The sequence below is a fragment of the Sturnira hondurensis genome, unplaced genomic scaffold (assembly GCF_014824575.4).
Source record: "Sturnira hondurensis isolate 20B ecotype Veracruz unplaced genomic scaffold, ASM1482457v3 Scaffold0000880, whole genome shotgun sequence".
Classification (NCBI taxonomy): Eukaryota; Metazoa; Chordata; class Mammalia; order Chiroptera; family Phyllostomidae; genus Sturnira; species Sturnira hondurensis.
Genome location: NW_028073511.1, coordinates 3207876 through 3231677, shown reverse-complemented (window position 1 = coordinate 3231677; position 23802 = coordinate 3207876). Strand labels below are relative to the sequence as shown.

Here is a 23802-nt window from a genome sequence, read left to right as displayed (position 1 = left end):
TGAGATTACCCTGGGTCACCTGGGACCTTGCAGATATTCCTAAGCCCTCTGCCTTGAATGCCCCTTCCTGTACATTAAACCACGAAGCCCAGAGGGTTAGCGCCATCAGCCTGTGAGAGAGCAGCCCGGTGGGACTGGAGCGTGTGTTCAGAGCACAGCACAAGTGGTGTCGTGGTTAGAATGGCAGGGGGCAGGGGGCAGGGGGCGTGGCCTGACTGACAGCAGCACCGGGGTGAACCTGAACTGTGTGAGTGGGTTGGAAGGGTGGTGGGAAGGATGGGGGTAATAGGTGAGTGGGAAGCAAAAGATGTCCAGGAAGTGTGAGGCAGGGTGGTTGAGGGCCTTGAGTGCCGCCATAAAATGCGCTATAGTCTTCACAGGACAAGTGTGAGGACTTTGTTGACATATGGAAATGCGCGTGTGGAGAAAAGAACTGGGATGCAAATTAACATGTACCAACTGACAGTATGTAAACGCCTTACACCTGTTAGTTAAGCTTAGAGGTCAGAAGTGCATTGCAGTGGTGGAAATGCTCCAGTTTGCTGTGTACCTACTTACTTTTCCGTAACTTGCTACTAAAAACTAAGGGTGAGCAGGAGACGGGGCCGTGGGGTTGGCTTTTAACTTGTGCACATCCAACGACAAGAGGGCAGATTTTTTGTTTGTTCGGTTTTATTGTCTTTAAATTGAGGTCTAATTCATACACCGCTTCATTCTCATTATTTGTGGGTTTTATATCTGGAAATTCACCTACTCACTAAAATTTATTTGCTGCCCCCAAATCAATATTCAAGATGCTTTGGCCATGAGCGAGGCAGAGAGGTAAAATCTCGTTCCCCCGTCACACATTCCCAGCCAAGGCGCAGTGAGATGACGGTTTGCTTTTCATTTCAGCTGGCACACTGTAAACAAGTGGCCTTTTCTGTTTGGTGCCATATTTTCGCATTTCTGGGCTTTCTGTTGGTGATTTCACGGTTTCCAGTGGGCCCCACGCGTAGCACTGAAGCGCTGTCTAAGGTTCCTAAGAGCAGGAAGGCCGTGGTGAGCCTCGGAGAGAAAACACACTTCATTCAGGCCTGACTTATGGGGCCGCTGGCCACAAGTCTTGTGTCAATGAGTCAAGAATACATGTTAAATGAGGTGTCTCTAAACAGAACCACGCATTAAACAAAGTTATGTATTGATCCTTCAGTGAAAATTCTGTGACTAAGGTTTGCAGGAACTTAACCTTTATTTCCCCTGAGACAACTTGACAGATCATAGTTGCTGTGAATGGCAAGACTTGACTGTATCACTCAGCTTTTTAAACGAGCCCTCGTATCCTTAAGTGTATTCACGAGGTTGTGCACCCACCACCTTCGCAGCAGTAAAATGGCCTCACGCTGCAGCCATTTTGGAATTGCCTGTCTCACCTTTGCTTGTCCCCTGACCTCTCCACTCTCCTGCAGAATGCCCAGGAGAATCATGCACTGGCTGTGCCCACCCCCTCTGTCCCAGAAGACTTTGCAGACAAAGAAGTGACAGGTAAGAGGACCCCAGGCTTCAGGCTTGCCCATCTTTCTTCATCTGTAGGCCCAAGTGTCTGGCCCACCTCCCCAGCTGGTGATAAAACTGGAGTCCCCAGGCTTCTTGGCTGCAGTGGGTGGGATTTGAGGAGAGCCAGGGTTGGGTAAGGCTTCCTTCCAGAGGGGGAAGGGTGGTGCAGGGCCAAGGCCAGGGCAGGAACAAGGGCGGCGTGAAGTGGGAGAAAGAGCCCTGGAGTCGGAAAGAGCTGGCTTTGAATCCCAGGTCTGCACACATTAGCTTTGTTCCCTGGGGCAGATCGCTTAACCCCGGCACCTGTGTCTTCATGTGAACAGTGGGAAAGGCAATTCCAGTTATGGGGAGCAATGAAGTGCTGGATGGGACGTAAGTCACTTCTGGTCACACTTTCTCAAAATCTGCCAGTGACTTTCCATGACATTCAAAAAAAAAAAAAAAAGGTTCTTGCCAGAACTGCCAGAATCTGGCCTCACCTGGCCTCCTGGACTGCTTTCTTTCCCCGCTCACACTCCTCCAGCCAGCCTGCCCCCTGCTGTGCCCTCAACACCCAGGCATGTCTGCACCCCAGGACCTTTGCACAGTACCTCCCTCTGTAGTCTGCTCTGCCCCAGACATATGAACTCTCACCCCCAACTCCTTCCCTCTTTGCCCAAAGGTCACCTTCTCAGTGAGGTCTTCTCTGATCAGCCAGTTCAAACTGCACCTCCGGCACCCCTCCTGGGTTTTTTCCTCATGTTACCCATCCTCTAATAAGGTGGTAATAATTTACTAATGGATTGTGTTCCTGGTCTGTCTCGTTGTCCCACTACAGTATACAGTCCCAGAGGTCTAGCATTTTGACTAATTTTCATTCTGGGTTTTCTTGTTTGTTTGTTTGTTTTTACTGATGCATCCTAGCTCCTAACACTTGGGATGTTAGAATGTCGATGAATGTCCACTTTGCCCTCCACACTCCCTTCTGTTCTTTGTTCTGAGGTCAGATAGCTGGAGGAGCCCTTCAAAGAGGCACCCCCCCCCCAGGTTTGTTAGGCTCTGTGCTAGAAACTGGGAGGAGGGGAGGTGAAGGAGAGGTGCCCTTAAGACAGAAGCAACGAGGGCGTCCTGGCTGTCTGCAGACTCTAGGGAGAAGCTGGGACTGGGTTCAAGAAGGGTGGGGTGTGTGCTGCTGGCCTCAGTTGCAAAGCAGCTCCCTAGTGCCCAGCTGTCCTGGTCACCTTGGTACATACCCCCATGCCCTCCCACAGCCTGGTATCTGTTCCAGAAGTTCTCTGTGAGGGGGGGAGCTGGGCACATGGTAGACTCAAGGTTTTTAGGAAGCAGAAAATTGCTCTCTCCCGAACTTGCACCAAACTTCCTCACTGAGTAGGTCTGCAGGTCCTGCCCTGGACCCATGACTTCTTCTCTCTCACACTCCCTGTCTGTCCCACCCAGTCTGAAACGTCAGGTACAGGTGGTACTGACCAAAGTCACTAACAAAATGACCAAAGGCCCACTCATTAAGGGCCCGGTGTGGGCCTAGCACGTGATCTGCCCTTTACGTGGATTTATATGAATTCTCGTATTTAATCTTCACAACACCTTTATGGGGTAAGCACTAATATTATGCCCATTTTAAAGATGATAAAATTGAGGACCAGCAAGGTTAATTAGTGTGCCCAAGGTCATACATTTGATAAGAGGTAGGGCTGAGATTTGAACCCTGGTCTTTCTGGCTTTACACCAGTCAAGGCCCCTGTAAGAAATGGATGGTGCCCTCACAGTGGGTAATTGAAGAGAGTTCAGTAAGGGATGATACATCAGAGTGTAAGCAGGGCAGAGGAGGGTGGTGGGACGCGACTCTCAGGAGCCAATGGAGAGTATTCAGTAGTCTCCGGAGGCCAGGCCAGCGACAGGCAGGCGTCCATCCCTGGAAAGAAGAGGGTCACCCCCAGAACAGCTCAGGGGACAGAGGCACTGCTGCTCCCTCACTCGGGGCTCACAGGAAAGGCCTGACCCTGGCCAGTTAGTATCTTGGTTGCCCACCCCACCGTGCCCTGGGCACACAGAGGTTGCCAGGACTGGTCGGCCTCACACTTTTTTATCTTCGCCTCTCCCCTCTTCCAGGTACCAGCTCACTGGTTAATGGCAACCTCCGACTGTACAACTCTGTGGGTGACCTAAGGCTTGGGCACTATGGCCAGGACCCACTCATCCCCCCACCTCCTCCAGGCCCAGCCCCAGGGCCACCCTCAGTGCCGCTCCCAGACACCTCGCAACCTCGAGGGGCGTCCCCACCACCACCTCCACCCCCCAAGTTTTCCCCACCACCTGCCCTGCTGCTGGAGCCCCCGCCCCCGCCCCCGCCCAGCATGGCCCCACCTCCACCCCCAGCACTGGGGCTCCTGTCCCCCCCCTCCACACCCACCCCTCCTGATTTCATCCCCCCTGCCCCACCCTTGGCCTTTCTAGCTCCACCCCCACCCCCTATGCCGGCCCCAGCACCCCCAACCCCAGTGTCTCCTCACACGAAGAGCACACACCTCTTTCCCCCTGCGGGTGTCACCAAGTGGAAATCAGACGTAGCACTAAATGGCAAGCAGCCAGAGGCCCCCAGAACCAGCCCCCCCAGGAGCCCTGCTGAGCCAAAGGGGAGCCCTCTGGGACCTAAGTCAGAGCCACACCTCACCTTTCCCCGTTCACTCAAGGTGCCTCCCCCAACCCCGGTCAGGACTTCGTCCATCCCGGTTCAGGAAGCACAGGGGGCTCCTCCAGAGGAAGAAGGGGCCACCAAGAAGGCCCCTGGCCGACTCCTACTGCCTCCCAACTTCCACATCCGCCCCGCATCCCAGGTCTACCCCGACAGGGCCCCTGAACCAGATGGGCCCGGGGAGCTCAGGACTCTGGCGCCTGGCAGCCCTAGGCTGAGCCAGTCCCAGACCTGGACGAAGGGGCAAACTGAGGCTCCACCCCCAGCCTCTCCCCTGCCTCTTCCCACAGCCCCACTCCCTCCACCAGCACCCCCACTACCCCCAGCTGCCCCTCCTTTGCCCTCTGATGAGAAGGCAGTTCCTCCACCTGTTAAGTTTATGAAAAGCCCCAAATCCAGCTCTCCTCCCAAACCCAAACCCAACCCCCCTAGTCCAGAGGACACAGCCTCTTCAGAGCCTGTGGACTGGCGGGATCCCAGCCAGATGGCAAAGCTTCGGAGCGAGCTGGCAGCCTACCTCTTTGGCTCCAGGAGAGAGGACCAGTGCACCAGTCTCCAGCCAGGCCCCCCAGCGGCCTCTCAGGGAAGGGAGGGCAAGAAGAACCCCGGCCTGCCTGAGAAGGAGACTCCCTCCAGCCTGCCAGAGAAGAAGACTCCCCCAAGTGATCCTGAGAAGAGTCCCTGTCCAGAGAGAGAGGCCGCTGCCAGCCTGCCCCTGCCCCCTGTGGACTACATGTCCCCAGACTCTGCGGCTCCCAGTGTCCAGCAGATTCGGAATGAGCTGGAAGCCCGGCTGTCCTTAGCAGAGAAGGAATCCAAGCCCAGCAAAGGGTCTCTGCCTCCTAAACCTCGGCTAGAAGGGGGAAGAGTCTTTGAAAACAGAGCTGATAATGGCCAATTCTCTAAGCCTGTGGCCAAGAATATGACACCATTATCCACCACCCCTCTGCCAGCCACACCACACCAGTCCAAGGCTGCATCTGGACCAGCCACATCTGGACCAGCTACACCTGGGCCAGCCACGCCACCCAAGGCCACACCTGGACCAGCTACATCTGGACCAGCCACACCTGGGCCAGCTACACCTGGGCCAGCCACGCCACCCAAGGCCATACCTGGGCCAGCCACACCTGGGCCAGCCACGCCACCCAAGGCCATACCTGGGCCAGCCACATCTGGGCCAGCCACATCTGGACCAGCCACACCTGGGCCAGCCACGCCACCCAAGGCCATACCTGGGCCAGCCACATCTGGACCAGCCACACCTGGGCCAGTCACACCAGTCACACCACCCACGGCTGGGCCTGGGCCTGCCGTGCCTTCTGCCACAACAGCTCTGCCCACCACATCGGTCCAGCGGACAGCAGAGAAGAACCTGGTCCCAGCTGAGCAGTGGAAGAAACCAAAACCTCAAGAATTTGCAGTGCCTTCCCAGCCAGAGACAGAAGGGCGCCCCTCAGAGCCCAGTAAGCATCCCACAGAGGGTGCCCTCTCATCTCCAGCCCTCCCACCAAAGACAGCCACTGGCAGAGAAGAGGCGGCATTTCTCTACAGGCCTCATCGCAGCCAGAACAGCCCCGGTAGAGAGGTTGCCATGGTGATGCCCACCATGGCCAGAGGAGAGGCTGCCACATCAGGGGAGCCTGTGGAAGCGAAGGAGCCCCAGGGGCTATCAGCCAGACCCCCAGCCTCAGCCCAGCCTGCTGACGATCTCCTCAGGCACCCCGTGACAGGGGAGGTGGTGGAGCGGGGCTCCCCGATGGCCCTGCTCCTTGCCGCCAGACAGAGGGCACAGAAGGGGCGGTCTCGAGCGGCCGGCCTGGGTCGGTCCTCCCTGCCGGGGAGCCTCCGTGGCCACAGCAGCCCGCCCCAGGCAGGCTCTGACAGCATCTTCCTCAAGGAGGGCCGGCCCAACTCCTTCACTGTGGTCCCCAGGTTACCCACAGAGGCTGGGAAGGACCCCCAGCAGGCCTCCTCCGCACAGCCTACTGGGCTCCGCCTGTGGAAGGCCCCGCCCAACAGAGACTCAGAGGACACAGAGCCAAGCCGAGAACACAACCAGGCCAAGGCGGGGCCCCGGGCCCCTGTGGTCTGGGAAAGATCAGCGTCCTCCAGCCTTCCCCAGGACTGCCTGCTGCCCAAGTCTTTCTCCTCCCCTTCTTCCCCTTCCTACAAGGGCGAGGAGGAGAAGTTCAGCTTTGAGGTCATCCCACCACCGCCAGAGTTTAGCAATGACCCCGAGCCCCCAGCCTCAGCTCTGCAGTATCTAGGCCGCCTGGGCTCCCCTCCAGGGAACAAGTTCTCAGACTTCGGGCAGCCCCTGGACGTGGGCCCAGCGACCTCTGCGCGTTTTCCGGCGGGTGAGCGCTACTCCGGGACTGGAGGCTTGGGGCGCTTCTCGAGGGGGAGCCGCTCCCTCATTAAGAGGCGCCTGTATGTCGGGGAGCCCCACCGAAGCCCGGGGCTGTCCCGCGGGGGCACTGGCCGCAGCTTGAGCACCCCCAACTGCTTTGGGCCGCACCCGGGAGGCCCTGAGGTGCGGCGCGTCAACTCTGCCGGCCGAGCACGTCCCAGCGGCCTGAGAGCGCGGAGGATGTCCCTGGAGGGCTCCACTCGTGTAGAGGCCAAGTTCAAAGCTCCCACCGGTGATCGCGTTCTCCCCTCCACTACAGCTACCGGCAGGTGAGCTGGGGGCGGGGGCGATGGAAGGTGATGGGGGTGGGGGGTGCGGCGTGCGGCCCGGGCAGCCAGATGAGGTGGAGACCGCCCTTGGACCAGGCCTGGGCCTCCAGTCCAAGACACACTCTGAGGACCCAAAGGGGAGGAAGGCTCACTTCACCTGCAGAGGGCGCTCCCCTTAGCTGCTTCCTCATCTCCCTTGACCTCCCTTGTTCTTGCTTTCCCCATCCTGCTTCCTCTTCTCCAGCCTCTCTCCCACCGGCAGGAGTCCCAGGGCTTCAGGCTTCTGGGTGGAAGGGGTGGAGGGAGGTGGGAGTGGTCCTGGGGTGGCAGGGTTTCCCGACGACAACACAAGGATCCAGAGCCGGGCTAGGAGTGAAGGGCTCTGAGAAGGGTGTGAGTGTCCCCCTGGGGCCTGGACAGGAGGGGGAGCCCTGGGTCTGGTAAATCGATATTGGCTGCCTGGGGGTCCCAGCTGAGGTTGGGGTTAGTTAACCAGCCGCAAATTCATCCCACTTCTCTCTGCTCCCCACCAGGTCTCCCCGCAGCACCCCCCACTATAGAAGCCCCATCAACACGTTCACCGTGAGGCCTGGGACCCGCCATCCCATCTCCTACGCCTACTCAGGAGCCCATTGGAACGCCCCGACCTGAGCCCAGGGTTCCGGCAGCTGTAGTCCAAGGGCGCAGATGGGGCACTTGTTTTCATGGGGGTGGGAGGGATGTAGCAGGAGTTCGCGGGCAGCCTGACCCGGACTAGGTCTTTGCTCCCCCAAGGCAGGGGATGGACACGGAGGAAGAGGAGGAAGAAGCAGTGGTTCCAGGAAGATCAAGAGCGGCCTCTGCGTCCCGGGTGCTGCGGACTGTCTGCGGATGGGGGTGGGGGAAAGGAGGGAGGGGAGGAGGTGCTTTCAGGAGCCTGGAGCCTGAGTTTCTGCTATCTGGTACTATTTGCTTTAGCAGGGCTTATTTGAAGCAGTTTTACGAGCGTGGCCTACCAAACAGGTTCTAAAAGCAAGGGGTGGGGCACTAAATTCGATTGGGAACCCATCTTGGGGTGGCTCTGATGGCCTCTAGGGCCCTCACAGTGGGCTGACCACGTGGGGGTGCAGGGCACTATAGGTTGACCTCTCCAGCGTCTACCTGTTGCCACCCCAAGAGGTGACTCCTAGCACGGAAGGTGGGACCAGGAATGTGCCTATAGAACCTGTGGGGCAGGGACCAGAGAGTGCTTTTCATTGACTGGCCAAGGGCGGGGCGGGGAACTGATGGTTCGTTTCCCTCTGGCCCAGGCCTTTGCTATAGGGAGGCCCAGGGAGAGAAGCCTTGGCAAGTTTGTGGTGGGGGACAGAGGACTGAGGCTTACTTCCCTACTTAGACCCAGGCAGCTGTGACTTGTGGGTTGGCTCAAGGGTCAGAAGGCCTGGGGCTCAACGCCAAAGGCCTTCAAATGTGTGGCCCAGATGCAGTAAGGCCATGGAGAGCGGGAGGTGGCAGGGATGGGAAATGTGGTCTGCGAGATCCTGGCTGCCGCCGGGAATGTCTTGGAAAGTGAAGAGTGGTGGGACCGGGCCAGTTCAGAGCAGGGGCCTGTCAGTCGGTGGCCGTTCCTCCTGTGCCTGGGCAGACCTGGTTTATGCCTGTTTGGCAGTGAATGAGACCCCTTCCACTTTCAAAAAAGTCCTGGTGCAGATGATATATCATCACCAGACATCTCAGGAAACAGTGTTCCTCTGTCTGTTCCTGCCTTCAGGTCTTGGTGGGCCGTGGGACCTTTATGATGTGTGGTGACCTGCCAGGGCACCAGTTCATGGGGACAGCAGGTGAACCATTTCAGGGAACAAGAGTGCAGGGCTGGGCAGGCACCTCAATGGGGCAGGACTGGGCACTGGTGTTCGAGAAGCAAACTTCACCCCAACGCTGTCACTAGTTCTGTGCGTATGTATGTATTTCCCCTGTACAATGTTTTATAAAAGAGTTCACTAATTTATCTGCTGTGTTGAGGAGGGGTGGGGCGTGGGTTCCTAGCTGTAGATTGCTCTGGGCTGGGTTGGGGAAGGACTGGCTCTCACTTGGCTTGGGAACTGAACAGGCCAGTTTGGGTAGGCCTCCTGCTCTGTGGCTGTGGGATGACGACTCGGAGTTCCTGGGGCTCCATGATGAGGGGCTGGGAGAGCGCAGCTGCAGGAGACTGAGCACGGGATCGGGGCTGAACTGACCGGCGAGCCATTGTGCTGGGCCTAAACTTTGTCTTCTGACCCTGATGCTCTCTTGTTCTCCAAATGCACCAAGGGAAAGGGGCAGAGCGGAGGCCTGGCGAGATCAAACTGCGTCCTTAAGCAAGTCTCTCTTGACTCTCTGAACCTCAGTTTCTTCTTCTGTACCCTAGGCATGATCATAATACCTACCTCATACAGCTGTTGTGAAGATTGGAGACAGTCGTGAATCCATTTAATGAGTATTTGAATGACTACAAGATGGCAGGCACTATGCTTAGCATGATAGACAGCAGTCAGCACGCTGACAGGACTCCTGCCCACAGCAAGGTTACGGCCTAGTGGAGGACAGTGGGGATGAAAAGAACCCACGGGAACATCACAAGTTATAGTAAGCGGGAGGAAGGGGAGGAACAGGGAGTGTGAGAGCAGCTGGAGGGTGAGGGAGAGAAGCAGGTCTGCTCTGACCAGGCGGTCAGGGAAGGCCTCCTAGAGTGGTGACATCTGTGCCGATTCGGGCAAAGTATCCTGTGTGTGAATGGCACTCAGTAGTTGCTCAATAAACTGCATCTTTGGGTGATGACTACTCTACACGTGTGTGTGGCCTTTCACAGTTCCCCATGAAGCTTTGACATGGTACCTGTGACTTTTCCAAAAGTGGAGATGGGGAAGCAGAAAGGTCATCTCGAGGTGCTGTCAGAGGGAGGCTTGTGTTTCCTCCTCTGGGTCCTTTTTGGGGAAGGGGGTTCGCTGGGAGAGACTGAGAGGGTGGGTCTCTGATTCAGCAACTTCTTCCAGGAAGGGTTTCTAGGCCTCCCCCATCCTGGGGCTTCCTCGTCCGACTTTCGCCCCACCCCCACCGTGGTGTCCTTATCTGGTTAACAGAGAGAGGACAGGGGCCCCTACTTCCCACACACAGGACTTGGGGCTCCCCCTCCAGCTGCTCTCCCCTCCCCGATCTCTCCTAGGTCTGCCCTCCCCTGGCCGGACAATGGAGGGGCTCAGCAGGGAGTGGTGGAGGGTGGGGGATCAGGGCCCCTCATCTGGCTCTGCCTCTGACAAACTGCGCAGGCTCAGTCCCCGCTTATGCACATGAAAAGTGACAGGGATGGACTCCTACTGTCTGTGGGTCTTCAGCTTTGTGGGGTGCCAGACCTCTTTAAGAGCTGTGGATCCTCACCCCGGAAAGATGCCACTGTAGGCGTTTTTACACATTATTCCAGGTGCTCCACAGATGCTCCCAAACTGGGCTCCGAGGACCTCACTTTGAAAATGGATGCAACGGTGCTGGTAACCTCAAACACTTCACCTTGACACCTCGGAAAGCTCACTTTTCTCCTGTTTACTCACAACGATCCTCTAACCCCTCATTCCATTTTGTCGACGAGAAAAATCAGGGCTCCAAGAAGAGAAGTGAATTGCTCAGAACAGCTACCTGCCTCCAAACTCTGCATGTGTCGTCGCAGCTGCCTCCCTTGTAGCTGTGTCCAACAGCACCCCCTCACCCCTCCCCATCCCCCCCAAAGTTTGCATCTTCCTATTAGAGCAGGGATGGGGAGGCTACGGCTAGAAGGAGGGTCAAGCCAACAGAAAAGGTTGATGGGAGCTGTAGGTGCCTGGGTCCCTGGATCATGTTGGCACACCTGGGTTTCTGGAACCTCCACTCTGCTCCCTGGGTGTGGCCCTGGGTGCAGCCCAGGCCCCAGTGGCCAGAATCCCACCTGTCTGGTAAAGCCTGGCCGGGCCCAACGCAGGGGCAGGTCCCGGGCAGGCTGTGCTGGAAGCCAGGGCCTGCTGTCAGCGATGCATGAAGGGCCCTGTCCTCCCGAACGGAGCGCCGCTTTCCTTGGGTCCCACTTGTTTAGGCCGAGAGGCTGCCTCACGCCAGTGAGCTTTGAGCTCCCTGCTGTGGGAAGCTGTCAGGCAGGCCTGCCCCTGCCTGCTCACCCACCAGCTGCCCACCCCCAGCTGCCTGTGGCTGCTTGCATCTCTGCAGCTCAAAGGCAGGGCTGGCGTCCCATCATCGGTAGTCGGCTGTCCGGGATGGGTGGCCACTGATACCAGGCTGAGAACCTGGGCCTCCTCCCTCTGGGGCCCCAGGACAGGCCAGATGCAGCAGACCTGCTGTTGGGGCATCTCAGGGTATTTTTGGCCGTGAAAGTGAGATCAGGTGCATTTCTAAGACAGGAGCAGAGACCAAGGCAATGCATTCTGAAAGCCCCCTCGCATCCACGGCCGTCCTGTGCCCGCCACCAGTTCTCAGAGCCACTCCTCCCCACCCGCCTGCAGAGTTGTTCTGAGCTCCTGTGGGGCACGTTCTGATCCTCTCTGTCTTCCAGGCTGGCCCCTCCTCCACTCAGGTGTCTCGGCACCTGTGCTTGGTCTCATCTTCCTTCTCCATGGTTTCTTCTTCAGGAGCCTCAGTTTCACCCCCTCCTCGCCTGTACCTGAGCTACACGCTTCACACGTGGAAGTGCCCCCTGGATATTTCCATGTGGCTGCCTGGCCAGCCACCCACATTCAGTCTCTCCAAAGGCATTGTTCTCCTAGTTGCTTCTCACATCATCGTGAGACCCCACTACCCCCAAAGTCTCATTCCTGCATACTACTTCCGCCCCTTCTGCTTCCTCAAGGCCCAACTTAGATCAAAGATCCTGCAGGAAGCCCCCCAGCCCTGCCCTGCCCTACTTAGAGACCCCCCCTCCTTCATTTGCACCTCTGCACTCACCGCCCCTGGCTGGGTCCTCNACATTCAGTCTCTCCAAAGGCATTGTTCTCCTAGTTGCTTCTCACATCATCGTGAGACCCCACTACCCCCAAAGTCTCATTCCTGCATACTACTTCCACCCCTTCTGCTTCCTCAAGGCCCAACTTAGATCAAAGATCCTGCAGGAAGCCCCCCAGCCCTGCCCTGCCCTACTTAGAGACCCCCCCTCCTTCATTTGCACCTCTGCACCCACCACCCCTGGCTGGGTTCTCCCCATCCTTCAAGCCCAGCTCAGGCATCCCTCACTCCCAGGCCACCAAAGGCTTTCACAGCCATCCTTTCCCATGCAGGTTACTGCTCCCTGTCTCCCTCCCCCACTTTGTACGCTCCACACCCCAGGAAACGTGTGTCATGGTCATCGCAGTGTCCCCAGCATCTAGTGCTGACCCTAGCACCAGAAGGTACTGAATGCGTGTTGAGTGAATGCATGTTGGTATTTAATCAAATACTGTTGAGCATTATTTAAGTTTCTCAAGGGCAAAGGCCATGTCTCCCATGGACTAGTGACCACATAGCTCTCTTATTTCTAGAAGTATGTGACCTGACCTAATGCTGAGATTCTCCGATGACACAAAGTTATGACTTTAAAGATGGGACTCACTTGTTCCTCATAAAGGTGTCAGGAGCCTTGGAGTGGCTCCTGCCTGTGGAGATGAGAGAAGCTGGGAAGTAGTGGGCCCAGGTGAGGTCGCCCTGGGCCTCACAAAGAGCTCAGGGCACGGGGTCTCGGGCAGCCCTTGGATGGGGGCATTTGCGCTGCGAGCAAGCCAGCCGCCTGCTCCAACCATCCAAAATCTGTTTGCTCTGTGTTCACTGCCCTTTTGACCTCCTTCAGTCTTCAGTGACACTATTTGGTGTGCCAGCCTGTCTCACCGGTGCTGCAGGGGCCAAGGAGGGAGTTGCTGCCAAATGTGGGCAAGAATGAGAAGGAACCGCGACTCTGGGGCCCTTCCGACGCACCTCCCTCACGCAGAGGCCTAGCTCCTGCCACTTCTTTTCACTGTTACCTAGTTTTTCAGAGCCACTTGAAGAGGGTTAGGCAGGGCTGTGCTTTTCTTCTCTCCCTGACCTTCCTATCCGTGATCTCCCTGCCTTTTGGCTCAAAAAATTTGTTCCAAATACCTAAGGAGAGCATGAAACTCCAGCAGTTCATTTCAACACCGCTAGGTGGTGCTGCTCAGTACAAGCCAAGGAGCCAGGTGAGAGGCTCCAGTGCAGGACACACACACACACACACACACACACACACACACACACAGACCTGGAATATAAAGCAGGAGAATGCAAGGATGTTCTCCACCCGGAGAGCCAGGTGGCCAAACGCAGCAGGTGACTGCGTGAGACCCCCATGGGAGCACACGATGAGCGCTGCAGAGAGAGGAGGGCTGCCATTTGCTGGCATGTTTTTCCTACAAAGTGTTCGACACGCAAGCACTTGGTAAAAGGTACCGGTTGTTACTGACACAAACACAAGCACTGCTGTTGTCTCCTGGTGACCTCTCTTGGCCATTTAAAGCTGCCATTGACAATCTCTTAACCTGGTGCCTCCAGGGAGAGTGGAGGGAAGTGAGGAGAGGACTTCTGTGTAATTTGTACTCGTGTCCAGTGCTCTGTCCTTGCTCATGGGTTCCCCTGTGTCTCTGCGCAAGCCTTGCGTGTGCCTGCAGGGTGGGGCTGTGACCAGCAGGTGGCGTTCTGCTCACAGGTGGCTGACCTCCGGTTCAGGTTCAGGTTCAGATTCAGATTCAGCTGTGGCTGATCAAGTGGCTCTATGGCCCAAGCACAGAGATAAGAGCTGCCCAGTGTGTCAGTAACTCCAAAAATGGAGCATGCCTCAGAAGCACTGGAGGACTTGTCCAAACACAGATTCCAGGGACTCAATCCCAAAGCTCCTGATTCAGTGGGTTTGGGGTGGGGCCCAAGAATTCACAACTCTAACAGGTTCCTGGGTGGGGCTGCCAGTCCTGACGGCCCAGGGAGCACACTTTGAGTACTGCTGCTGCGCAGTGTCCGTTTAGTCCCACCCGACCCACCCCTCCGGGGAGGCAGTGCCACTCCCAGCTGACCCGTGAAAAAGCTGAAGTCCTGACAGGCCAAGAGACCTCGCTGAAGCATGGCGAAGTCAACTGCATGGGCTGCCCTGCCCTCTGTGCAAGGGCAATGTGCCTGGTAAGTACCTCTCCGATTCTGCCTGCCCGCCTTCCGTCCAGGGAGGGCAGTAAGGAGAGAAAACGGGCTTGGCATCAGCAGAGCACTGGGACGGGGCACTGTTAGCCTGGGAGTAATTCTTTGGGTGTTTTAAGTGCTTTAAAAGCATGTTCGCTTTTATTTAGACCTAGCCTCTTAATACTGGCCAATAAGCGCTCAGCCATGGATACCGTGCTGCGGCCTCCTTTTCAGGACAGAAGCTCCGACTCTTCCACAGCCAGCCAGGAGAGGGCTGTAGCTGACTGCTCTAGGCTGTCTCCCCACCCGATTGTCCTTTCCACCCCAGAGCCCCCCAACCAAGGCCCGCCCACTCCTCAGGGCAGCCCATATTCTCAGATAGTCTTTCCCCACCCTCAGCACAGCTCCGAAGGGTCATCAAGGCTCCAGGGCTGCCCCTGGCCTGCGTTGCAGCCCAGCAGGCCCCCCCTGCCCTGCCCCTTCATCGGTTTCCCTCCTCTTGCAGGCATGCACCCTGAAGGTACTCCCCAGTGAATGTCCTGCACACAGAGCTGTCTCCTGGGGAACCGGGCGTGTTCCAGGCACTGTTCTAAGCACTGACACATATTATTTCATGAGATCCTCCCAACAGCCCCAGGACGTGGGAGTTTTTGTTACCTTCAGTTAATTCACAAGAAACACAGGGACAGAAAGGCTAAGTAACTGGCCCGAGGTCACAGAGCTGGCAAGCGGCAGAGCCAGGGTTCCTGTGCCAATGGTTGGGCTCCGGAGCTCTGAAGTTCATGTTGTACAGCACTCTTCCAGAACATTCCTGTGACCTAGCCTCAGGGAAACTAAACAAAGGACACAGCTTGAGATATATTCTAATATCAGGGGGGAAATTCTCTGTTGCCCCCAATTCTTCCCTACCAGCCCTTTGCTGATGCCTGAGCATGGAGACCTGCTGCCTAATTTTAGTTCAGTGGTTCTTACCAGGGGGCAATTTTGCTCCCTAGTGGATATTTGGCCATGGCCAGAGACTTTTGGCTATCAGACCTGGGGGAGTCCTAGGGGTATTTAGGAGCTCGAGATCCAGGATGTTACTAAGTATCCTGCAATGCACAGGGCAGCCACACACGCAAATGCAGCCCAACACGTCAGGCTGAGAGCCCCTGAAGTCTAGGTTAAAGCCTGGTCTCATATAGAGCAGGTGACTACACAGGATGCCGTGGCCTGGCACTGTCCCAGTGCAACGGCTACTTGGGAGTGGGCTTCGGAGAAGGTGGTCAGACACACGGGAGCGTGCGGGTGGAGGAGAGAGGGTTTGGAAAGCAAACCTCCTACTTCAAATACTTGAAGAACAGTATTACCCCAATTCAACAGGTGGGGAAACTGGAGCACTGAGAAGTTGCATGAGTAGCGAGAAGGGAGAAACCTGAAGGCCCTGGAGACCCACTCCTCCCTCTTCCTCAGGCTCCCAACCCCCAGCTCGGCAGGCCCATGTTGGTGGTGGACGGTGCCCGGCAGCTCTGTGCCCTTGGTTGGCCTTAGTTTCCTGAAGGCATGGCGTTTGTTAACTCTCACTTCCCACCAGGCCGCATGTAACAATGGGCTTCCTTTCTGAATATGGTTGGACGGGAGCAGCCAGGATGTGGAGGGAACGAGTCGGCAGTGAGAGTGGACTGGGCCAGATGGCTGGACAGTTGCCCCTCTGAAAGGGTGCAGGCTCCCGAGGTTCCGTCAGAGCCTTTTGGGGGGAAGGAGGGGACAGTGACAGCTCTCACAGTCCTCAGAGCCGAGGCCTGACTTCTGGGGGGCAGAACCTCTGCAGTGAGGGGACCCAGGCCATTTCTGGGCAGGAGTTGCCTGGGGTGGAAAAGGCACCCATGTAGACTTTCCAAAGAGGCCAGAGCTATAGGCTCCTCAGAGTCAACATCGGAAACAAAGGCCAAGAGCACAGCCCTGTCCCCTCCCCCTATTCTTACCTCCCCCTTTGGCTTTTAGGACACAGAGAAGGGGCAGACTCTGTTGCTCCTGACACTGCTGTCCCTGTGTGTCACTTCCACTGTTAGGACATGTGCTCAGGCCATACCCCAGCCTCTGCCCACATCAGGCGACCACATCTCTGGGGAAGGGAGGCAGCTCACCTGGGAATAATGCCAGTGCTAGCCATGAGTGTCACACCTGTCCTCTCTGATGTCACCTCTCTCAGAAGCACCTTGGAGGGAGGTATCAGCTCACTTTCTAGATGAGGAAGATGAGATTTTGAGCACTTCGGTTACTTGCAGCCAGTCAGGTGCAGGACAGGGGCCGCTGCAGACCTGCCGGGCTCTGAAGGCCAGCACATTCCTCTCCCCATCACAGCGCTCAGCATTTAGAGGCAGAAAGGGGGATGAGAATCTCATGGGAGTGAAAAGCAAACCTGGGAAAATCAACCAAAAAAACCGAAGATGCAGGATGTGGCGTCTGTATGCCACCCGTGTGAGGGCGACCAGAGAGCTTATATGTTCACTCAGAGGTTAGCTTTGCAGGGACACGCAGGAGCCCAGGGGACTGGTCGTTTCCGGGTGGGTCTTGGGGCGGCAAGGACACAGTACGAGGAGGAAAAGTTCTGTATTATGTTTATTCTTCTGTGCTTGTGAATTTTGTATTGTGTCCATTCATGATGCATTAATAGAATTATTTAAAATAGTACTGGCACATAGTGAGTGCTATATAAATTTCAACAGTTGTTATTATTTTTTAAATCATATAAGATTATTTGAGGGGGAGAGATCCTGGGAGGGAAGGGAGAGCAGACCTGGGGTGGAGGGCTCTGACCCAGCCCAGGCAGAGGGGCTGGGGGTGGCTGCAGAGCCAGCCAGGAGAGGGGACCGGGTTCCTGGGTGCTTCTGAGAGCTCGAGAAGGATGCAGGTGACCCTCATGCAAGGTGGGACACATTCCCTGATGAGATCCCAGATCTTCCAGAGCATTCTGTGAAACCAGAGGATGGCTTCAGGCAAGGCCATGATACCTGCCGAGATCAGGCTCTGCAGTGAGGGCTTCTAACGGGAAGGACAAAGGGTGTCAGAAGGCCTGTCAGGGTCCCTGTCCTCTGGGTTGGCTGAATGACTTTCCAAAGGGTGGCAGCTGGCTCTGCAACATGGGCCATCATCGAGACAGGGCCCAAGGCCAGGTTCTGCTGTCTGATGAGTGTGGAGGCAGCGTCCAGCACCAGGAAAAACTGGAAGGTGTGCAGGACCTGGGCACACTCACACATGTGTGTCTTTTTTTACTTTTATTGTTCTAGTGGAGATTGGCTACCTGGGAACAACTTGGGAGCTTAAGACACAGTCTAATGATTCTCCAGTATGTATCTGACCCAAAGGACATGGGGAAGCGGGGAGGAAAACTGCTTTGCTGATTCTGTTTGGATTTTCCAAGGAGGATGACCGAGGAGGGGGCAGGTTCTGGCCCTGGAGGGGGGATAGTGCGGACAGGGGAGCAGCTGCATGTGGTGTAGCCCTCCCCCTCAAGAACAAAGCATTTCAGAGGGACAGTCCCTTCGCTCCTGTGTGTGCACACCAGGGGCTACTGAACTGAAAGGGCAGTGGGGAAGGCCTGTTTGGGTGTGGTGCTGGGAATGCTGAATTGGAATCATGCTGTGGAAAAGTTCATCTCGGCACAATAACAAACACACAAACTCAAGGTAACCTAAAATGCCACCTCCACTTACCAGGCCAGCAGAAGATGGAAAGTTGGATCACACGCTGTGCTGACCAGGGCGTAGGCTCTTGTCCCTGGAGGGGAGCTGAACAGGTGCAACCCCCATGGGGGGCACTTGGCATTAGCTACCAACATGTAAAGTACAATTGTTGGCTAGGAATTCCACTTCTAGAAAGATGGCCTACAGCTACGCCAGCAAAATAGCATCATGTCATTGCAGCATTGTTTTCTGGAAACATGCTCAATTTCTCTGAATAGAGAAATGTTAATAAATTTGAATAAGACACACGAAGGAGCACTCTGCAGCCATAAACACAAATGAGGAAGCTCTGTACGAACCAATATGGAATTAACTCCTGGAGATATTAAGTGGGAAAAACAAATGCAGAAAAGTATATGCAGTATGCTACTATTTGTGTTAAAAAAAAAGCATGTTGTCTGCCTGTGCTTGCTGTGCACAGAAATCTCTGGAAGACACCTCAGGAACTGGTATCACAGTTTGCCTGTTTGGAGGGGGCCTGGTGTCTTACAACAGCCTCCTCCATCCGTGAAGGCTGTTTCCTCTAGTCCCCACCCACCAAGAAAGGAGCCAGATCTGCGCCCTCTGGTGGCAGGGACCGGCAGTGCATGGGAGGGAGTGGGACTCAGAGCTCAGCCGTTCAGCCATTTAGTAGTTTGGGGACCTCAGAGAAATCACTAACCACTCAGTCTCTGCTTCCTCTCTGTCAAGTAGTAAAAATACTACTGGTGTTAATAAATGAGATGATACACGTGTAAGTGGAGATAAGTGTACACCTTGTTAGGTTATTGAGGATGAATGGACAATCTGTATGAAGCGCCCACTTAGCACAGGCCCTGGCCTGTAGCAAGTGCTCAGTAAATAAATGTGTTCCCAAATACCTCGTGGCTTCTCATTTGCACCCTGATCATGATAGGATCAAAACGCAAATGCCCTCGAGGCCAACACAGCCCTTAGGGTGCATCTTCAGCCTGCGTTCCCACGCTCAGGGCTCCCCTCGTGTGCCGTGTGCCGTGGTCTCTCTTCCGCCTGGATTGTCCTCCCTTCCTTTGCCTGGCATGGTCAGCCTCGAGGGCCCGCTCACGTGTCACAGCTCTGGGATGCTCCTCCCAAAGTCCCAGCCCGGAAGGAGTTGGTGCGCCTCGCTCTGTGATGGCACAGCACCTGTGCTGTGATGGCACAGCACCTGGGCGTCATCACCCCCGATGGCAATCGTGACCCGGATTCTGGCTGATACACACACTTGCTTGTCACAATACAGTGAATAGGCAGAGACACTCAGTGCCACTCAGATAAAACCACAGCAAGATACCATTTTCTACCTGTCAGATGGCAAAGGTCAGCAAGTGTTGAGACCCTGAGGTGGCAGAAGTGTAAGGAAACCGGCACCGCCGTCAGACTGGGAACTGATCAACCTTGTGAGAAGAACTGGGCGACATCTGTCCAGCTGGTGGGCACACAGTGAAATGACGCATGCGCACCGCTGCTCGTTGCGTCGAGTGGGAAGCGGCTCGGGAAGGGAAGGGGACCAGACCACGGCGCTCTGTGCGTCTGTGAGACAGAGCTGAGACACTTTTTATTATTGACGTGGAGCCATCACCAAAAGTTACACTGCAGAGTGAGAAAAAACACGAACGGTGTATACGGTACCTACCATTGTGTATAAAGGGGAGAAAGTGTACACTAGCGTGGGCATTGAAACACAGACTATTTCAAGAAGAATGGAAAAAAAATACCGATCCCAACTCAGCGGTAGCTTCTGGGGGCGAGAACGGGGAGTCCGGGAAGCAGGAGGAGCGGGTGCTTAGTTATCACACATCTTTTCTCTTTTAAATTTTATACTGTGTACATATATTATCTATTCAAAATCAAATAACTTTTTAGTAAAGAAGGAGAGGAAAGCTCATAGTAAAATGGAGATGAGGTTGAGCCAGTGGCTCCAAGAGGAGGAAGAAGACTTTGAATTTGTTTCCGGGAGTGAGCGCATCCTTGGGAAACCGCTCCCCTCGGGCCGGCGCCCCGCTGGCACCACCTGCTGTTCAGAGAATTGAAAACCACGTTTCAGTGTGAGCCTGCGTAAACCGGCAGGATGATAAACCCACTGTCAGTGGTGGAAGAAAATTCATTTAAAGATGTATAACCAAGTTCAAAAGAAACAGTTAGAATTTGGGGCCCAGGCCTCTTTCATGATGGCAAATAGCTGATAAGCCTTGGGTCATCCCAAACCTAGTACTTCTAAGGGCCTCCGAGAATCCTGGCCCTTCTGTTTAAAAGCCTCTCAGGTCATCAGGACTCACCTGGGTAAAGCAGCTGGGCCCCAGGGGGCACTGGTGGGGAGGCCCCCAGCTCTGATGACCCCTTTCCTGGGGCAATCCTGCTCTGGAGCCACCACCAGACACACTCCCAAACCAAAGCTACCTCGCCAGGGCACAATCCAAGGGCCAACACCGGGGAGGCAACCTTGGCCAGCTTTACAAGGGAGAAGGCTGGTCACCGTGGACACCAAACCAGCCTCAAAAGAGAAGACGTTGTTACAGGAGGGGCATGGGAGCTATGCTGGGGCAGGTGGACCTTGGGGAAGACTGGCACCCGGGCACCTGAGTCCTCTCTGGCTGGGTCTCCAGCCCTCCTGCCTTCCCTCAGGCCAGGTTGGCCCACCCCTGTCCCTTCCTCACCTCTTCCAGAAGCTTCTCTTGCTAACCCCACCCTGTTCAAACCTCAACACAGGCTTCTGCCCTTAAGTCTTCAAGTCCTACCCTCTCTTGAAGGTGTTCCTGGTCTGTGGGTAAGTGGTATTAAACAGGTTCCAGTGTTTGTCTGTCTCCCTGACTACAAGGTCACCCCCCAGGGAAGTGCTCGTGTTTCCTCCCTCTCCCCTGGGGGCAGAGCTCAGTTGCAGGAAGCAGTCACTCCTTGTCTCTCGTGGAGCCAGGACTAACTTCCCCCCAGTTCTGGGGTGGCATGTTTGTTAAATGCCAAACTACATGAAACTAACTGAAGGGAAATAGTCTCTCAAGCCCCCTCCAACCAGAATACCACCCAGCAGCCAGACTGATCCTTACAGAAGCCAAGGATCAGACTGATCCTTACACAACTCCTGTCGCTCCCTACTACCCATTTCACTCTGAAAAACACCCAGTGGCCTTACTTAGGAGGCTTTGCCCGACGTGGCCCCTGCTCCTCCCTGGCCCCTCTCCCACCTCTCCCCAGGCAGTTGGCCCCTCACTGTCCAGGGACACACACACTCCTGCCTTAGAGCTTGTGCTCATGCTGTTCCTTCTCCCTGGAATGCTTTTCCATGTGCCTGATCAATGCATTCAGGGACCTGCTCAAAGACAGCCTCCCTCCCACCCTTTCTACAACAGCAACCCCTTTGGCACCTAGCTCCTTCTTGCACCTGCCCCTCCAGATCCACACTTCTGCCTTCTCCGCCCTGCACTCTGCCCTGGGAGGCTGGCCAGGTGCTGCAGGGCTGTGCCCTCTGGCTCCCAGCAGAGAACAGGCAGGATACCAGAGGTGGGAGGGAGAGTGGGGTCATGGTGTTAATTCCTGGGCTGGCTCCCTCTCTGCAGGGTTGCTGTGTGCTGTCTGGCCCCTCAAGGACCCAAGGCCTAGCTCCTGGCAGGCTCTCACGTTGGCCTCTCTCTGGGTTCTGGTAACTGCTCCCTCCCCTCCCTGTCACTCACCCAGGTACTACACAACCCCTTGGATTCCCCTATACCTTGCCCACTTCTCTGGAGGTAATCCCTTTATTAAACCTTTCTCAATTACCCAAAATACCCTATCACTTTTCTTTCAGGGCCCCAATTCACCACCCGTCATCACGTGCCTGTCGTCTGAGCCATCTCCCCTCTGGACCCTTAGGTCAGAGAAGTTAGTGCCTTTATTATATCTGTGCTGTGCCACAACATCGGGCTCAGCGTCTGCACAAAGTAGCTCGATAAATATTTTCTGAACGAGTGCATGAGGAAGGGAAGGATCACTGTAACCGAGAGAGCACGTGGGGGCTGGGAGGAGGGTAAGATTTGGGGTGAAGAGCACGGGGACGACACAGGTGCCGCAGTGATGAGAACTCCCCTCCCAGCATGAAGACCCCCTGCTGCCACCCTGCTCCTCTCCAACTCCACAGCGCCTTCAAGGTTTGTTTTCCTTGAATGTCTTCCCACTAGAATGAGCGCCCTGGGGGCAGGGGCCACGGTCTGTCTTGTTCACTATCCTATCCTTGGAGCCTGGCCTAGTGCCTGGCATTCACAGAAGCCACCAGACCTGTATTTGTTGAACAAGTGGAAGAAATATGAGTTATCTGAAGGAAACAGTGAATTGGCAAAGGATCCTAAAGGCCAGATGGAGTAGTTTGGACTTGGAGTGAAGAGCAACAGGGAAGAACGGCCTGCAAGTCCTACTGCAGAAAGGAAAGTGACTAAGTTGGGGGCTCGTAGGAAGAGGGCCTGGCAGGGGACACAGGCTGGGGACGAGCAGGGAAGCTGCTGTAGTTCCAGACCAGCAAGAAGGGGAGAGGTGGCAGAATCTGGTGACCGATGAGGACAGAGACAGATTTGGAGGGAAGACTCGTGTTCAGCCCTGCGCCTGGGTGAGACAGGCTGTAAGGCCGGCAGTCCCGGCCCACACGGAGCACTCCAGGGCCATGCCTATTGGCCTCACTGTGTCCACCTTCCATCTGCAATGGGAAAGCTGGGGAGTGGGGGATGCGTGGATCAAACCCAGTCTGACCATTAAAAGTATAAGCAGACGGCTCAGCAGACAGACAGATGGATGTGAGGATTCCCGAGGGAGGAACAGCTGGAGGTGGAGGAGATGAGCCACGTCACTGGGTTGGCAGGGGAGCCTGGGAGCCGTGTCATTTGGGGCCACTCACAGCTGGGCAGACTAAAGGGGATGAGCCAGCCAAGAGGGATGCTAAGAGGCAGAATAACAAGGAAAGGAGGGCAATGTCATAGCAGCCGGAGGAACAGCTTTACAGAAGGGGCAGCCAACAGGGTCACAGGCCAGAGATGAAAGCCAGGTTGGACTTCGCCGCGGGCCGCATCCTAGAGGAGCCCCTGCCTTCGGCCTCCGGGAGCAGCCCGGAGAGCCAAGGGTGCCAAGTTAGGTGGCTTCAGGGTTGGAAAGGGTTTGCTCCTGTCCTACCTGGCGTTCCTGGGCACACGCTCTGAACCTCGTTTGTGACAAAAGGTGCTAGTTGTCCTCAAAATCTGTTCTTTCCTTCTTTCTGTGGTGAGAAAGAAGGCTCCCAATTTTTACCTGGACCCAGAGCCTCCCAGCTAAACTCCACACGTCCTTGCCTTGCAGCTTGGCAGGGCCATGCGGCTAACAGGTCCTCGTGGTCTTCAGGTCTCCCTTATACACACCGCCCATCTCTCTCTGCCCCCTGGTGGGGATGGGGACCCAGAAGGTGGACATAAGCCCAAGGTGATGGAGGCGCCATGAGACAGGAGAGGACCCCTTTAGGCCACCAAGCCAGCCTGGGCCACCTACTCAGACTTTCAGAGAAAGCATAAATTTCTGTCTTAAACCACTATATTTTGAGGACTTTTTGTTAGAGTAGCCTAAGCCTCATTGGACTCCACCATTTAAATCAGTAAATATGACCTTAGTTCAGATCAAAAGTTGTTCCAGCTCAAGTCTGCCGGGGTCCTGAGGGTGAGAGGCCGCTGACATTTTCCTTGACAAGATCCTTGCTCTCTATGCATAAAGAAATCCTTGTCTCCTTAATAATCTGTTACAGATCCATTATTCATAAACTGATCAAGTCTTCCCAAAAACTTCTGTCCCCTTCTCTACATCATGAGTGAACGGAGGAGCGCAGTGACTGGCAGCGACACCATCCCCTCTCTGTAAGTGGCTCTGTTTCCATCTAGTTTCCTTCTCGGACCTGCAAGCCGAGGCGACCACGGGTGTGTGGTGGGGTCACCCCAACGCAGACGTGATCGATGCATTTGAGGGAGGGAGGCAGGCATGGTCACGAGGCAACGGTGTGAAAGGTAAGCAGCGTGAACCCTGGAGCAGACGCCGGGGGGTGCA

At 55.7% G+C, this 23802-nt stretch overlaps 1 protein-coding gene across 4 annotated transcripts in view; it reads left to right on the top strand.

Moving 5' to 3' along the window:
• Positions 1 to 9711, top strand: part of CUNH6orf132 (chromosome unknown C6orf132 homolog) — a 31568-nt gene extending 21857 nt beyond the window's left edge. Inside the window, exons 3-6 of one of the 4 annotated variants that reach the window (XM_037052665.1) lie at positions 1449 to 1524; positions 3646 to 5380; positions 5525 to 6910; positions 7444 to 9711. In XM_037052665.1, coding sequence (XP_036908560.1) covers positions 1449 to 1524; positions 3646 to 5380; positions 5525 to 6910; positions 7444 to 7561 — 3315 coding nt within the window. In that variant the 3' untranslated portion in view covers positions 7562 to 9711. Of the gene's footprint in view, positions 1 to 1448; positions 1525 to 3645; positions 6911 to 7443 lie in introns of all 4 variants that reach the window. The other 3 variants (XM_037052658.1, XM_037052653.1, XM_037052674.1) reach the window with 3 other exon arrangements.
• Positions 9712 to 23802: the final 14091 nt, after the last annotated feature.